The sequence below is a fragment of the Phocoena sinus genome, chromosome 7, assembly GCF_008692025.1.
Source record: "Phocoena sinus isolate mPhoSin1 chromosome 7, mPhoSin1.pri, whole genome shotgun sequence".
Classification (NCBI taxonomy): Eukaryota; Metazoa; Chordata; class Mammalia; order Artiodactyla; family Phocoenidae; genus Phocoena; species Phocoena sinus.
Genome location: NC_045769.1, coordinates 9,476,530 through 9,490,986, shown reverse-complemented (window position 1 = coordinate 9,490,986; position 14,457 = coordinate 9,476,530). Strand labels below are relative to the sequence as shown.

The 14,457-nt window shown below is 38.4% G+C and overlaps 1 protein-coding gene across 31 annotated transcripts in view; it reads right to left on the bottom strand.

Annotated features, from left to right (window-relative positions):
- Positions 1-14,457, bottom strand: part of TRIP12 (thyroid hormone receptor interactor 12) — a 151,993-nt gene that overhangs the window by 15,246 nt on the left and 122,290 nt on the right. For 22 of the 31 annotated variants that reach the window (XM_032637846.1, XM_032637828.1, XM_032637844.1 and 19 more), the window contains 8 exons: positions 12,915-13,087; positions 12,445-12,518; positions 12,164-12,363; positions 11,392-11,519; positions 9,675-9,826; positions 8,434-8,576; positions 7,206-7,362; positions 5,789-5,887 (listed from right to left, as the gene is read on the bottom strand). In XM_032637846.1, the coding sequence (XP_032493737.1) occupies positions 5,789-5,887; positions 7,206-7,362; positions 8,434-8,576; positions 9,675-9,826; positions 11,392-11,519; positions 12,164-12,363; positions 12,445-12,518; positions 12,915-13,087 (1,126 nt within the window). Of the gene's footprint in view, positions 1-5,788; positions 5,888-7,201; positions 7,363-8,433; positions 8,577-9,674; positions 9,827-11,391; positions 11,520-12,163; positions 12,364-12,444; positions 12,519-12,914; positions 13,088-14,457 lie in introns of all 31 variants that reach the window. The other 9 variants (XM_032637848.1, XM_032637847.1, XM_032637833.1 and 6 more) reach the window with 2 other exon arrangements.

Here is a 14,457-nt window from a genome sequence, read left to right as displayed (position 1 = left end):
TGCTTTAGTTCTTCAGCACACATCCTACATACATGTACGAATGAGTGTGTGTGTGTGTGTGTGTGTGTGTGTGTGTGTGCTAAAACTAAAAGCTCCATGACAGTAAGGACTTTGTGTATTTTGTTCTCCACTCACTCGTGAGCCTAGGAGGAAGGTAGGGAAAGAAGAAAAGAAAAAAACTGCAGTAACACCTGGTATCCACCAGATGGTGCTTTAAAGCCAGTTGATCCTAGCTCCTTTTAGCATAATTATCCCAGGTTAAACAGAAATCATAGATTAGATCAGCCTATTTCCTTCATCCAAATACTGTTACTGCTAACAGTAAAACAGACTTAACTTAAAATATTAAGTGACATGGGCAAAACTGTATACACTTTCATCCCAGGAAGCCTCTGTGAGGGTGGAAGGACCAGGTCACACCTGCTCTGGCGAGTCACCCCTGCACTGGGCTGGCCAGCAACCCCGTAGATAGACCTGACCTTTCCAGGGATCTTTATCCTACCCAGCCACTCCCTTAAAAAAAAAGATAGGTACTGTGGTTTTGCTTCATTTGTTTTTTTTTTTTTTTTTTTATGCGTTACGCGGGCCTCTCACTGTTGTGGCCTCTCCCGTTGCGGAGGACAGGCTCCGGACGCGCAGGCTCAGCGGCCATGGCTCACGGGCCCAGCCGCTCCGCGGCATGTGGGATCCTCCCAGACCGGGGCACGAACCCGTGTCCCCTGCATCGGCAGGCGGACTCTCAACCACTGCGCCACCAGGGAAGCCCGCTTCATTTGTTTTGAAAGGAATGAAGAGATACAAAATTTGCCAGCCCAAAATGTCTCTTTGGCATGCGGATTATTTACAGCTGAAAACAATCAAGGCCCAAAAGACTCAGGAAGAAACTGACTTACTCTCTAACTGCCTAAAAGAATTTTGATAAGGGCCGGTTCCCACAACAGAGCTATCACCAGAGGTATCTGCAAAGAATATGGGCTAGGGATGGTGGGAGGAAAACAGGGCCTAGGGATCGGAGTCCACTCTGGGTCCCATTGTCTCTGCCTGGCCTGGCAAATATTTGTTTACCAAACATTTGCTCCATGTGGACTGCCTTCCTCCCGCCTTTGAAGTCCCAAACCACTACCCCCAACATCCTCTTTTGTCTTTGGCTGAAGACAGTATTTAAGAGGAGGGTTTTGGCCATTTTGGTGAGTTACTCAGACTTCCTGTGACCAGCCAGAAGAACCCAGAAGGGTAGAGGAAAATGTCTTCCAAAAGGAAGGAAAAGCATAAAGCTCTAGAAACAAACACAGAAAAACAAAAAAGTTTGACAACTTGTGTTATTTGAAACTTTCAAAGTCTTTCTCTTTCAAAAGCTAATGCTTATATACTAGCATATACCACGTAACAGATAATGTTGTGTTTTACACATTTTAGCATTTAATCACTTAAACAACATAATGAGGTAGGCAGGCACAGTCACTGTGCCCTTTGTTGGGTTATTACTGGGAGTTTACATAACTAGCCCGACTTCATACAGCTAGTAAGCGGCAGCACCAGGCTCCCCAGCCCACGCTCCTAACCTGTCATCGTCCTGGCGGCATATACCACGTGACAGGTAATGGGCTTAAGTGGTTTGCTGAGCCCAGAGACTGGCTTAGTTCCTCCCTGGCTTACCAGTCATCTCTATTCAAGAATGGAGCCCATTCTGTTCTGACATTTTGGTCAGGATTCTTCTAGAGCCAGTTAGAAAGGCTTCCTAACAGACACCAGCTGACTTGTACGGCTGAATCTGGTTGACAACCCGAGGCCCTAAGCATATATAAAACCAGCACTCCAACCCTTCTTCTTCAATGAAGTCGGCTCACAGAATTTTTTCCAGAGTCATCAGGAAAGACCCACCAGTGAAAATCATAAAATTGTGATTTCTGTATCAGCATTTCAATCCTGACCCGTGGAACAATCAGCGTGATGCTATTCTGAACTTAAGTTTAGGTTTCATGTAAGACGCAATCTGAACAGGGGCATGAAGGATGAGAGAGTAAAGACGTTCATTCCTGACGAGAGAAAAATATGTTGGAGTAAAACGAAGTAGAAAAAGCGTGTTTAGATAACCAAGCAGAACAAGCTGGCTACAGCAAAGGTCTTACAGTTTCATGAGTAAGAAATCTGGACATGTAAACATATAAGAGCTGTATCCTCTGAGCAACAGGCATGACCGGGGTAGATTCAAAAGACCCAAATTTCTTATCCCAGCTTCCATTCCATCTGCCTCCCGTCCCCTCCAGAGCTACTCCCTTCTGCTATTCACCACCAAGCCTGATCCTCTGTTCAAGCTACACCCTTTGATTCCTTAACTCTCCCCTCTCTTTCCTGAAACAGGCTCCTCATCTGAAAGGCTCATTCACTTGGTACCTATACCACTCACTTTCCACACCCATTCGCACTCTGTCCTGCGTCCCCCCCAACTATGCTGTGATCCTGGGAGTGCAGGAACTCTGCCATAACCTGGATCCTGGCACTCTGTATACTTAGTATGTAACTACTTACAATTTTAAATTTGATGATTAAATACTGTCAACTATTCAAAAGTCTTAATGAGGAGGAGAAAATGCTTAAGAAAACGAGTGAAAAATCAAAGTCAGGATTAAAATCACTTGGTTAACTACAGACAGCTTTGTAGATTAAACTGCTCCATACGCACAGTGCTCACCAAGAGCCCGGCACGGTTCTAACTCTTCACCACATGAACTGTCACAACTCTGAGGCTGTACTACAACCCACACTTCACAGATAAGAAAACTGGGAGGCAAAGTTGTTGGCTTTTATAAATAAATAATAAGTAAATGGAGTATTTGGAAATGTCATGTCCATAAGTTTCAGATGTCCAAAAACTTAAGTTTTGTCTTAAAAAAAAAAAAAATTAAGATACTTCACTGCTGGTCCAATGCGTTAAGACTCTGTGCTCCCAACGCAGGGGGCCCACGTTCGATGCCTGCTCAGGGAACTAGATCCTGTATGCATGCTGCAGCTAAGAGTCTGCATGCCACAACTAAAGGAGCTCGCATGCTGCAACTAAGAATTCCTCATGCCGCAACTAAAAAAAGATCCCACGTGCTGCAACTAAGACTCGGCGCAGCCAAAATAAATAAATAATAAATAAATAAAATATAAATATTTTTAAAAAATTAAGGGAAAGAGGAAGGAAAGTATCCCCAGGAGACTCAATACTTCAGAGTCAATTATAGAAAATCATTATTTTGAGTCTTTTGGCATACTGGCCTGGCTATTTAAAAACGTCTCAAAAGAAACGAAAGATTAGAAAGAAAGTAAAGCTGTCTTTTTTCATGGGTGACATGACTGTCTACAACATGGAACAGCAAATTACAGCTCAGGCCCTACTGCCTGTTTTGTACAGTCTGTAGGCTAAGAATGGGCTTTACAATATTAGACGGTTGAAAAAATCCTTGAATAATATCTCACAATGTGTGAAAATTATATGACTTCAAATTTCAGTGACTATCAATAAAGTTTTATTGGAAAACAGCCCTGCTCATTCATGTTTGTATTGTGTACGGCCACTTTCACGCTACAAAGCCAGAAGTGAGGAGCTGTGATGAAGACCACATGGTCCACAAAGCCTGAAACATTTATTATCTTGCTCTTCACAGAAAAGTTGCCCAAGCCCCGTATCTACAACAATCCTAAATGATCTATTTTAAATTTTTAGAACCAATAATTAAGTTATCAAGGTCACAGAAAACAAGGTCAACAAAGAAAACTTTACTTCTACAAACTAACAGCAACTGGAAATTGAAAAGAAAGAACAATATTATTTTCAAAACCATCAAAAAACATGAACTATTTGGGAGGAACTTAATAAAACATGTACACGAGAGACCTCTAGACTGCAGTTATGAAGCATACTGAGAGAAGTTAAAGACCTAAATCAGAGAAAGGCTACGCTGTATTCACGCACTGCAAGATTCAATACCATAAAACATCAACTCTCTCCCAAACTGATCATGATTCAACACAAACCTAATCAACATCCTGTGAGAGACTTCCCTGGTGGCGCAGTGGTTAAGAATCTGCCTGCCAATGCAGGGGACACAGGTTTGAAATCTGGTCCGGGAAGACCCCACATGCCGTGGAGCAACTAACCCAGTGCACCACAACTACTGAGCCTGTGTGCCACACCTACTGAAGCCTGCACGCCTTAGAGCCTGTGCTCGGCAACAAGAGACGCTACCGCAATGAGAAGCCCGCGCACCGCAGTGAAGAGTAGCCCCCGCTCACGGCAACTGGAGAGAGCCCGCGCGCTGCAACAAAGACCCAATGCAGCTAAAAAAAAAAAAAAAAAAAAAACTCAAAACAGATCGTAGGCCTAAATATAAGAGTTAAAACTATACAACTTCTAAAAAAACAAATAAGAAAAAATGTTTGAGACCACGGTTTAATGGAAATTTTCTTGGGATACAAAAAGCATAAACCAGAAAGGAAAAAAATTGATAAACTGGATTTCATCAAAATTAACAACTTCTGCTCTTTCAAAGATATTTCATCAGGAAATGAAAAGATAAACAACAGGCTGAAAGAAAATATTTGCAAAACACTTATCTCATAAAGGACTTGTATGCAGAATGTATAAAGAATTCCTAAAAGCTCTGATAAAACAAAACCCAATGAAAAAGCGGGCAGGATTCCTGGACACTTCCTCCAAAGAAGATAAGAAATGAAAAGATAGAAAAGATAGTATCATTAATCATCAGTGAAATGCAAATTAAAACTACAGTAAATCCACTAGAATAACTAAAATTTAAAAGACTGGCAATAACCAAGTTTTGGTAAGCATGTGAAGCAAACTGAAATTCACATACTACATTACTGGTGGGAAGGAAAAAATGGGGCAGTTACTCTGGAAAACGGTTTGGTGTTTCATATAAAGTCAAAACATACCTTACCAAAAGATTTAGCCATTCAACCCTGAGTATTTTATATTTTACCCAAGAGAAATGAAAACCTATGTCTACAACGACGACTTGTACAGAATGTTCACAGCAGCATTACTCATAAGAGCTAAGAAAGTGGAAACACCTCAAATGTGCATCAACTGATGGTTAGGTAAACATATGATGGTATGTCCACGTAATGACTATTACTATTATTCAGCAATAAACGGAAACAAACTGATACACGCAACAACATGAATTAGACATTACACTAAGTGAAAGCAGAGTAACACAAATGGCTACGTACTATACGACTCCATTTATTATGATACTGTACAAAGACAAACTGGAGGGACAGAATACAGATCAGTGGTTGCCAGGGACTGGGGATGAAGGCTGGGGACTGACTGCAAAACGGTCTAAGACAACTTTCTGTGGTGATGGGATTTTTTCTTTATCTTGATGTGGTTGTGGTTATAGACTGTATACATTTGTCAACACTTAGAATGTGTATCTTAAAAGTGTGCATTTATGATATATGAGTTGTATCTCAATAAAACCTGATTTTTTTGAAAAACGCAGTTCAAACATTTTGAAAGTTTATGTTTAAAACCTTTCACTTTATCAACCTAAAGATTACACAAACACTTGCTCTTATGCCAGGAAAAAAAAAACCCTTTTATTATGCAATTTAACCTCGAAAAATGGAGAACTTAGAACAAATCATTCAAGAGAAAACAGAGTACATCTCAAGTTTTGAGATAAATTTCCCAATCGTCTTTTAGAATTTCACAGGACCAAGAAACTCTAGGGACATTTTATCAAGAGCACAAGTCAACACAGCCTCATAAGCTCACCTCATTTTCATACTGAATTTCTAACATGGCCCGTGAGCTGCCGAGATCCTGCATCACAGACTCTGCTTGTTTCAGCAGCTCCTCTCTGTTCACAGTACGCTGCAAAGAAAAGTACAAATGTGAAGAAACTTTGATAAACAGGTGGCATTTCTCTCAGTGCAAAAAAAAAAAAAAAAAAAAATCAATTCAATCGTTAAAAATTATTTCTTAAAAAAGAAGCACACCTCAGAAGAGGTTTTAAGACCATAGCTGCAGTGCGATAAACACTTGACAGCATCCTGCTGTACGTGAAGAAAAGCTAGATGTGAGTGTAGTTATTAGCTTGAGCCATGGCAAATTCAGAAAATTCAAGTTGTTGAAGAAAGGATCTCTGTAACCCTTCTCAAACATCAATGCATTTCAGGGCTGTGGCTCCATGAAATCTCGCTGTGTACATTTATAGTTTGGTGATGGAGAAATAGGTGTGGAGGTGACAGGTGAGCTGGAAACATACTGGCTCTGACCAGCAGAGATCCTACAAGCACCACTGCAAACATCTATTAATGAGATGCAGGGGGATGAGAAAGGTCTTGATAGATTTCCAAATTCTACCTACACCTTGTTTATGGAATCCTAGCGATACAAATAAAGATAGGATTTAAGAACAATGTTTTTTTGTTTTGCTTCTCATTCCTCCCACTCCCCCTTTTTAAGCCATTACTAATGGCTTCTGTGAGACTTTTGGAGATAGAAGTTTGTAGGAAGACAGACTTGAATAAGAATCCTCAGCAAGAAAAAGGTAGATGAACAAAGAAGTCCTAAGGAAAAGGCAGTGCAGTGTGAGAAGTGCAGAACTAGTCTCAGATGTAAATGGCCCAGGGCTGTGTGGTTTAGAGTTATCACCATGGGGCCAGGATTAGAAGCACAAGAAGATGCAGTCAGCAATACAAGGCTGACGGGTACAGAGACAGGAACTATATCAAGGATTTTGTTTGTCTCTTCTAATTGGAGTGATTTGCTAAGAGGATGATGTGGATATGATTAATTCTACCTACTGCATAAAGGGATCAATTATAAAAGGGAGATATGGTTAGAGTTCTTAATTTAGAAAGGAAAGGAAGGAGGTCTCAGTGAAAGAAGAGAAGATTCTTCCTTGGCACAAGAGTTATGGAGACTAAAAGAGAAAAACAACTGTAGAAATCACTACAGAAACTGGGGTGGGAGGGAAGGACTCTTACTGGAGAATAAAGAAGAATCCCAAGAGATCCCAAGAGACTGACAGGAAAATATGGCTAACACATATGATAAGAGGGTAAGCAAAGAGATAACTGTGACTAAGATAAACCTCTAAACCAATAGGGATAATTAGATGCATCACATTTCTAGTTTTCCCATTATCAGTATGACTTATCTTTAAATATTTTCGGGAGAAACTTACTTTTTTTCTATCCAATCTAGGTGCAACTCTGCTATCTTGAGAATCAGACTGGTTGATTTCTGGGTTGGTATCAAGTAATCTTTGCATTGCTCGGTCCCGATCAAATGCAGTTACATAAAAAAGCATTTGCCGGGTATCAAAAGGGAAGAAAAACGGGCTGTAAAAAGATGCGATATAAATTTATTAACTGAATTAGAATCAGAAACCATTAAAAAACCCTGGCTTAGAAACAACTTTTGATACGATACAGATTAATAATTATAATGTAACCAATAAAAATGATCTACTCAACTAATTTTGAAGAATTTTCATAATTCTTGCATGAAATTTCTAAGTGATCAAGTAATAATGCATTAAGTAGCCATTCACTATGAAATCTGAAATTCAACCATTAAAATCAAGTCCATCCAAGATCATCTTTAATCTCCCAATGACCTTCAGTAAGCATAACATGACTAGTGAAGGTGAAATTTTAAACTATAATCACCACCTCACCAGGTTGCCAACCCATCCCATTCCACATACACACAAGTAATGGTTTCACTAAGTTCATGATTTTCCTCTGGGCTTTGGCATTTGTTAAGTCACTCAAAACTGCCCAAAGGCAGCTGCTTATCTTTAAAGAATGAACTCTGCAGTACCAAGGCCCCGCTGCCTCTTGAATATGATTTTGGCAGTTCTTGACACAGAACTGTCCAGAGCACTTCCTATGATTATCTAAGCATCCAGCATCTATTCTGTACAATATGAGTAGCCACGCAAGGATGTGGTAGTGCGACTAAAAATCTCCCATTTAAAAATTTTCATTTTAATTCATCTAAACGTAAATACAGCTACATGTGGCTGGTGGCTCCCGTATCCATCAGTGCAGTCCTATAGTCTCCAAGAATGTAGGTCTGGACCCAAACAGGCTCAGAGAGAGAATCAACCAAACTCCACCTCTGGTGTCCAATTTTATGATGGAAGAGGGCTGAATCTCCTCACTAAAAATCCTTGTGTACTTCCCTATTTCATATATAAAGATACTATCAAGTAGACCTAGTGCCGGCCCCAGCTCATCTAGCCTGTTTGGATGCTGAAGCTACACAATTAAGCTATGATCAAAAATCACATTAACTAAACACATTTAAATAGGTTTGCTAAAGACTATGTTTTTGTAACAAGGTATATAAAGATCAACACAATGATAACACCCCCAAGCCCACCACTACAGAAGTGATTGTCTTACCAGGTTTTTCCTAGTTCAGTAAGCCATGTTGGGATGTTTCCCGTCATGATTACTAAAGGATCCTGAAGCTGCCTATTTGCTTTTGCTGTCAACTTACTGTTAATAAATTCACTAGTTGGAATAATTTCCTTGCACACTGCATTCTGTAAAATGTTAAAAAAAAAAAAAGTCTATTATGTAGTAAAACATTAGGATTATAGTCACCATCGTTTCCTTTATTCCCAAATACGTATGCAGAGTGCCGAGATTTCCCCTGCTGGTTTCCAACATACAGCTTCTTGTTGGTATGTCCCAACCTGAATGACAGCTTTCACAACGTACAGCTGAGACAGCCCAACCCCACGCGCCACTGACATAGCGAACGCTTCATGCAGGGCCAGCTCCTTCACTCTTCCCCCCACTAGCGAAGTATCAAAGACAAGCATTCAACTTTCACTTGAATTTAATACACATCTTAAATAAATGAACTTTTAACTAAAGGTACCTGAAGATTTTTTAACTAATAATGTTCAATTTTTATGTGGTAGCTTAATTTTATAAATTATAGCTAGAGAATATTTACAAGTCTGCCAAGAGAGCTAGGTCTTCCTAGAGAACTAAATTAAATGTATGTATATTTCATTATATTGCTCTTAAGACTACGGAGGTGGCAGTTTAATTCTTAGAAACAATAAAATAAAGCATAAATACTATTTTGCCTAGATGAATTTTTACCTAATGATGACACATTTGGGAGAATGCAGAATTTTTCTTGTTGATACAGCTTTTACAGTAAAATAGATTCACGTTTTTGGAGATTAAAACCAGCAAGTTGAACGTTAATATTTCTAAAGTGGTATGACTGTTCAGAGTATTCTATAGTATTTTGGGGAAATATCAGTTGCAAAGACTAAGAAACTACTTAATATTCATCTTGCCCTGTAAAAACCACTTGCTCAAGTTACTGTATAAATACTACCACTGAAATATAAATGCAAAAGATAATTTGACCATATTTTTAAACTCAAAATAGGTGACTTTACTGTATGAAGTATACAGAGCTGCTTTACGCTTTGTTCTTACTAACATACTGGAAGAGTATCTTTCATACATGCTGGGCTAGGATCTGTGCTGTTCAGCTGAATCATTGTTTCTATTTCTAGTACAACAGGAAACTGATCAAGCACTAGACAGACACTAAGAAAAAACATGTAATGGACAACACATCAGGGAAAAGTTCGAAAGTAGACAACATTACTCACATCATACAAGTAATACCAGTATCGACTGATGGCATGTAAAACTCTTAAAAGAAGAATCACATCTAATGAAGGGTCTTCAAAAGTTATATTTTCAGGTGGTGTGGGTATGAGGTAAACTTCTAAAGGATTTGATACTGACGGGCACACTCCATCTAGAGGGCAAAAGATCAAAGTTTGATCAAAGTGTTGATCAAAGTTAGAAAGGCAGAGTCAATGAAGCCAGCATCATCTCAACATGCCTAAAAACAGTAACCAAGAGCGGTTAAGATTTAACGCTCGGTATCTTACTAGTAGAGTACTGACAGCTTGAACAATTTTTTTCCCCTTTTTATCTTATAGATAAATCATCCAGGCTTAGGAAAATTTCACTGTCTCTCCCATACTCATACATTGTAAAGGAGAAAAACTGACTCCTTTGCATTTCTCCTTTATATCAGAAAAATAACTGACAATAAAATGGCCAGAGAGGAGTAAAGAAAAGGTGTTTAAATTAAGTTCACTGTTACAGAAATTTCCTGGATTTTTTTATATCCGGTTTAAAATGGCCATATAAGATAAACAAATACTCCCAAGTTATAAATCTGATAAAAATAAGATTTGGTTATTTAATCCAAGACTTAGATGATAGACTGTGATAGTTTCCAAGTAGGATCTGCAATTCCTTTGTTCTTAGATCTCATAAAGTAATAGCATTAAAAAAAGAGAGAGAGATTGAAACTGTTGCCATTTACTTCTACCAAGCAAAGAAATCAAAAATCACAACACTATCTCTGCATAAAAGGGCAATTGTTTTAATACCAAAAACATAGAAAACAAATATCTCAAACACCCCTTCATATAGAAAAAACTGAGTTTTATGAAAAACAAAGTTGCTACAATGCCCTTACTTCTGTGGACCAGGGAAAATTTCATCAACAACACCAGTGTTTGGAAATCCCTGATAGGAGCTGGTCCCCAAGGACTGCAGCCTATTGGTAAGGCACTGTAACCATCTTATAAAAAAGAAAGGGAGAGGGGCTTCCCTGGTGGCGCAGTGGTTGAGAGTCCGCCTGCCGATGCAGGGGATACGGGTTCGTGCCCCGGTCCGGGAGGATCCCACATGCCACGGAGTGGCTGGGCCCGTGAGCCATGGCCGCTGAGCCTGCGCTCCGTGGCGGGAGAGGCCACAGCAGTGAGAGGCCCGCGTACCGCAAAAAAAAAAAAAAAAAAAAAAAAAAAAAGAAAGAAAGAAAGGGAGGAAATGAGCAAAGTTAGACTGGAAGGAACTACTACAAAAGAAGGTAAGCCAATTGGGAGGTTTTACTACTTTCTGTAGTCATTTTATAACCTAGCAAAACTTTTTATTCCTTCTATAATTGGTGGATCACACTATTATAATGAATAACAATAAAAATTAAGGGTCACCCTGCCAATGTTCAGCCTCTTCTTTAGTGCATATGTTCTACTAATGAAATTTGTTTTTGTTTTCATAAAAACATGAATTCTTCACGGAAAGAATGGTAAGTTTTCCCACAAATTCTTTCAAGATAACTTTTCACTTTCTAGACATTAAAGTCAAGGGTTCAATTAAAAGCAGCCAAGCATTTGTAGTAATTCATATTTTTATAAATTATATTAAAAGATTTTACTACTAGATATAAATCACTCTGTCAAAACCTTCAAGACAGGAAGACTACTGCCCCATGGCGATCTCCTTGCCCCTCTAGACATCACTTACCGTTCCACAACTCATCGTGCTTTTTTGCATTTCTAGGGGAAGTTTTTGTTGGAGCTGTTTGGGCTCTTCCTCTTTTGCCACCAACACAATCTTTATTGCTTTCTTCATCGTCTCTCACGGGTTTGTACCTAAAGTAATAAGAGTATGTAAACCGAAAGTAGATTTTAAAATGGCAAATTATTCTGCAAGGCCAAAGTGCAAGCCACAGACACCACCGAGTTACCAGAACAACTCTCTGAGGGCTATCCTCTCTCTCCCTAGTTGTGGATTTGGAGAACTGCCAATGGGACTGCTTCCTAGAAAAGATCACCTAGGAGGGGCCACCTGAGAAACTCCAGGGGGTGGCTCTGAGAAGAATCACCCTGTTTAAATAAGTAGTAGACATTCACCAACAATGCAGGAAGCTGCATCCAAATGCGTCTAAGGGCTCAGAGATGCCAAACTTCGTACTACCTAAAGGAACATCACCTTATGGAGACATTTTTGCCTTATTTAAAGACTTGAAATGAAGCTACTAGAAAAGTGGGTGCAAATTATGATTATTTATTGCCCAAACACATTTTCAAGTAGACTTAATGAGGAAGCTAAATATACACACATACACACACATGCACACACACAAGATGGAACGTGTGAAGTGGCTTTTAATAATAAAACATAGAATTTAGAGTCCCCTCTCTCCTTATGCAAGCCAGCCAGTAACAGGAATTCCAAAACACACAAACAGTATCAATGCTGATGAAAAACCAAACAAAATCATTTTCAGACTTGCCATATTGTATGAGTTTTCGTCCAAATACCAGCTCTTCCTAGAGGATTGCTCTCATCATCCGTGGATTCCCGTTCATCTTCGGCCTGTATACTGAACTGCCGTACTGCCTGATACACAGTCATGTTATACGGTAGCAAATGTTCTCCGATGTAAAACTGTAGCCTGTGTCGTACATTTCCTGAATTTAAGAATTGAGCAGCCTAAATAAAGCAAAACAAAATCCATTGAAGCTACAGGCCCTGAACTTTACACATTAAAACTTGGTAAGAACAGCAGCTTACCAGAGACTCGTCTATTTCCTCATCAGAGCCATCATCGTCACTGTCTTCATCATCTTCTCTTACTCTTCCATACCCTAAGGACCCAAGAAGTCTCTTAAACTCCTAGCAATTTCATGTGGCAAAGAAAAGCCTATATATACTGGCTAAATTAACATATTCCTAGAAAAACATGTATATTACATTTTGATCTACAAAGCAGAAAGATTAAGAAAACTGTCAGATACAAAATGTGATTTCTATTACATTCCACCAGGATAAAGTAACTCATCACCCAATCAACCAAGTAAGCAGTCAATCCCTACAAAATTTAACATTTCTACATACTACATATAAAATAAATGATGAGTACAGAAGTTCCTGATGCTAGGTTTTGACAGAAGCAGCAATAGGGAAATAATTTATATATCCCTTAATATTCATTTCATCCCAAATGTACACATAAACACACAATATACATGTACAGAAAGTACCTCTAACTACAAGGTATCTCTCGATTGCTTGCACCAAAGCCAGAGGGTCAATCTTGACAGGTCCACCCTTCCACTGCTTCACATTTGCACAGTCTGGATGTCTTTGTAACTGGCATTTTAACTGATGTGTGTTGAAAAATTTTAAAGCCTGTGATCCTCTGTTGAGAGAAAAGCTCAAGATAATTTATGAAAAAAAAGTTATTCTATTATTTTCAAAACCAACATACACTAACTAAAATAAAAGCAAGATAATACAAACTCTGCATTTTTCTTGAGACACAAAGTAGCACTTACCAGTTATGTATATAGTAATGCTAGCAATTCCAAGTTATTGGAAAAAACATTTTATGATAAAATAAGAAATAAAAGAGGATGTGTACGCATGCATATGAAAACGTTAAGTCAACCTTCCATCTCTGTCCCACCATGAATCTATGTAAGTGGAAATACCTCACGATCGAGATTTAATTATTTCCGCAGGATAAAAATTCCTGAACCATTCGGGCACGCTCACTTCTGCAATATTTTGCCATTGCCTACGAAACCCTATTTATTTAAAAACAAACAACAAACCCTCTCATTTTTGCTTTCAAAGATTTCAGCTACAAAATTACTTTAAAAACTAACCTTTAAATTTTACTTTGCTATAGTCTTTTGAGTGAAGCAGTTTAATAGCTATACCAGTCTAGACCTGGTAATGATATTCAACTGCTCATTTCTGAAAAGGTCTGGCAAGAGTAAGACGAGTTTAAAATGCAGTTATCTACAAGGTTCCATAACGCATGCAAACAGGGGTATGGGAAAGAATATTCCATTATCTTGATATATACATATGTAAACATACATATTTTACACAAATTTAGATAAAAATGTAAAACACTATGGTTTTCTCAAATATATTTGAAAGTGTCCCTTTATTTCATAAAAATCTTCCAGGACAGTTTAATAATCAAAATTAAATACCACTCTCTACATTAAGTTTCAAAGCAGAAAAAAACCTAGTCCACACTGATCACTTCATTATTCAATAATGCATAGTGTTTTAATTCAGTCAGAATTTTAAATGTCTTTAAAACACACCAGACTGCGTTTTTCAAACCCAAACTACTTTTTAAAATTTTCTAGGCTGCTAGTCGTAATATTCCAGGAAGCATGTAACATTCTGTAAGAACACAACAATGAACTTAATGAATGCTTTCTGCAGCGCTTCATGAGTCCTGTAAAACTACTTTATTATGGAAAAAAAATAAAACTGATTTGTTAAAGCCCATCAAAATGCAAAGTTTTTGCAAAACCACTTATAATGAAATCACATTATTGCACAGAAAGTAAACATTTTATTATCCATATCTACAAAGTTCTTGGAGAAAAGCTTTATATATTAAAGTACATCAATTTAAGGAAAACTAAGCCTATTACAACTTTCCAGCACAAGTTGGTTTTATATTTTCAAAACATCATGTTTAAGATACGGGGTACGACTTTAGGGATAAAAATTATTTGATTCACACTTTAGAATATTTAATTTCTTCGGTCCTTATAG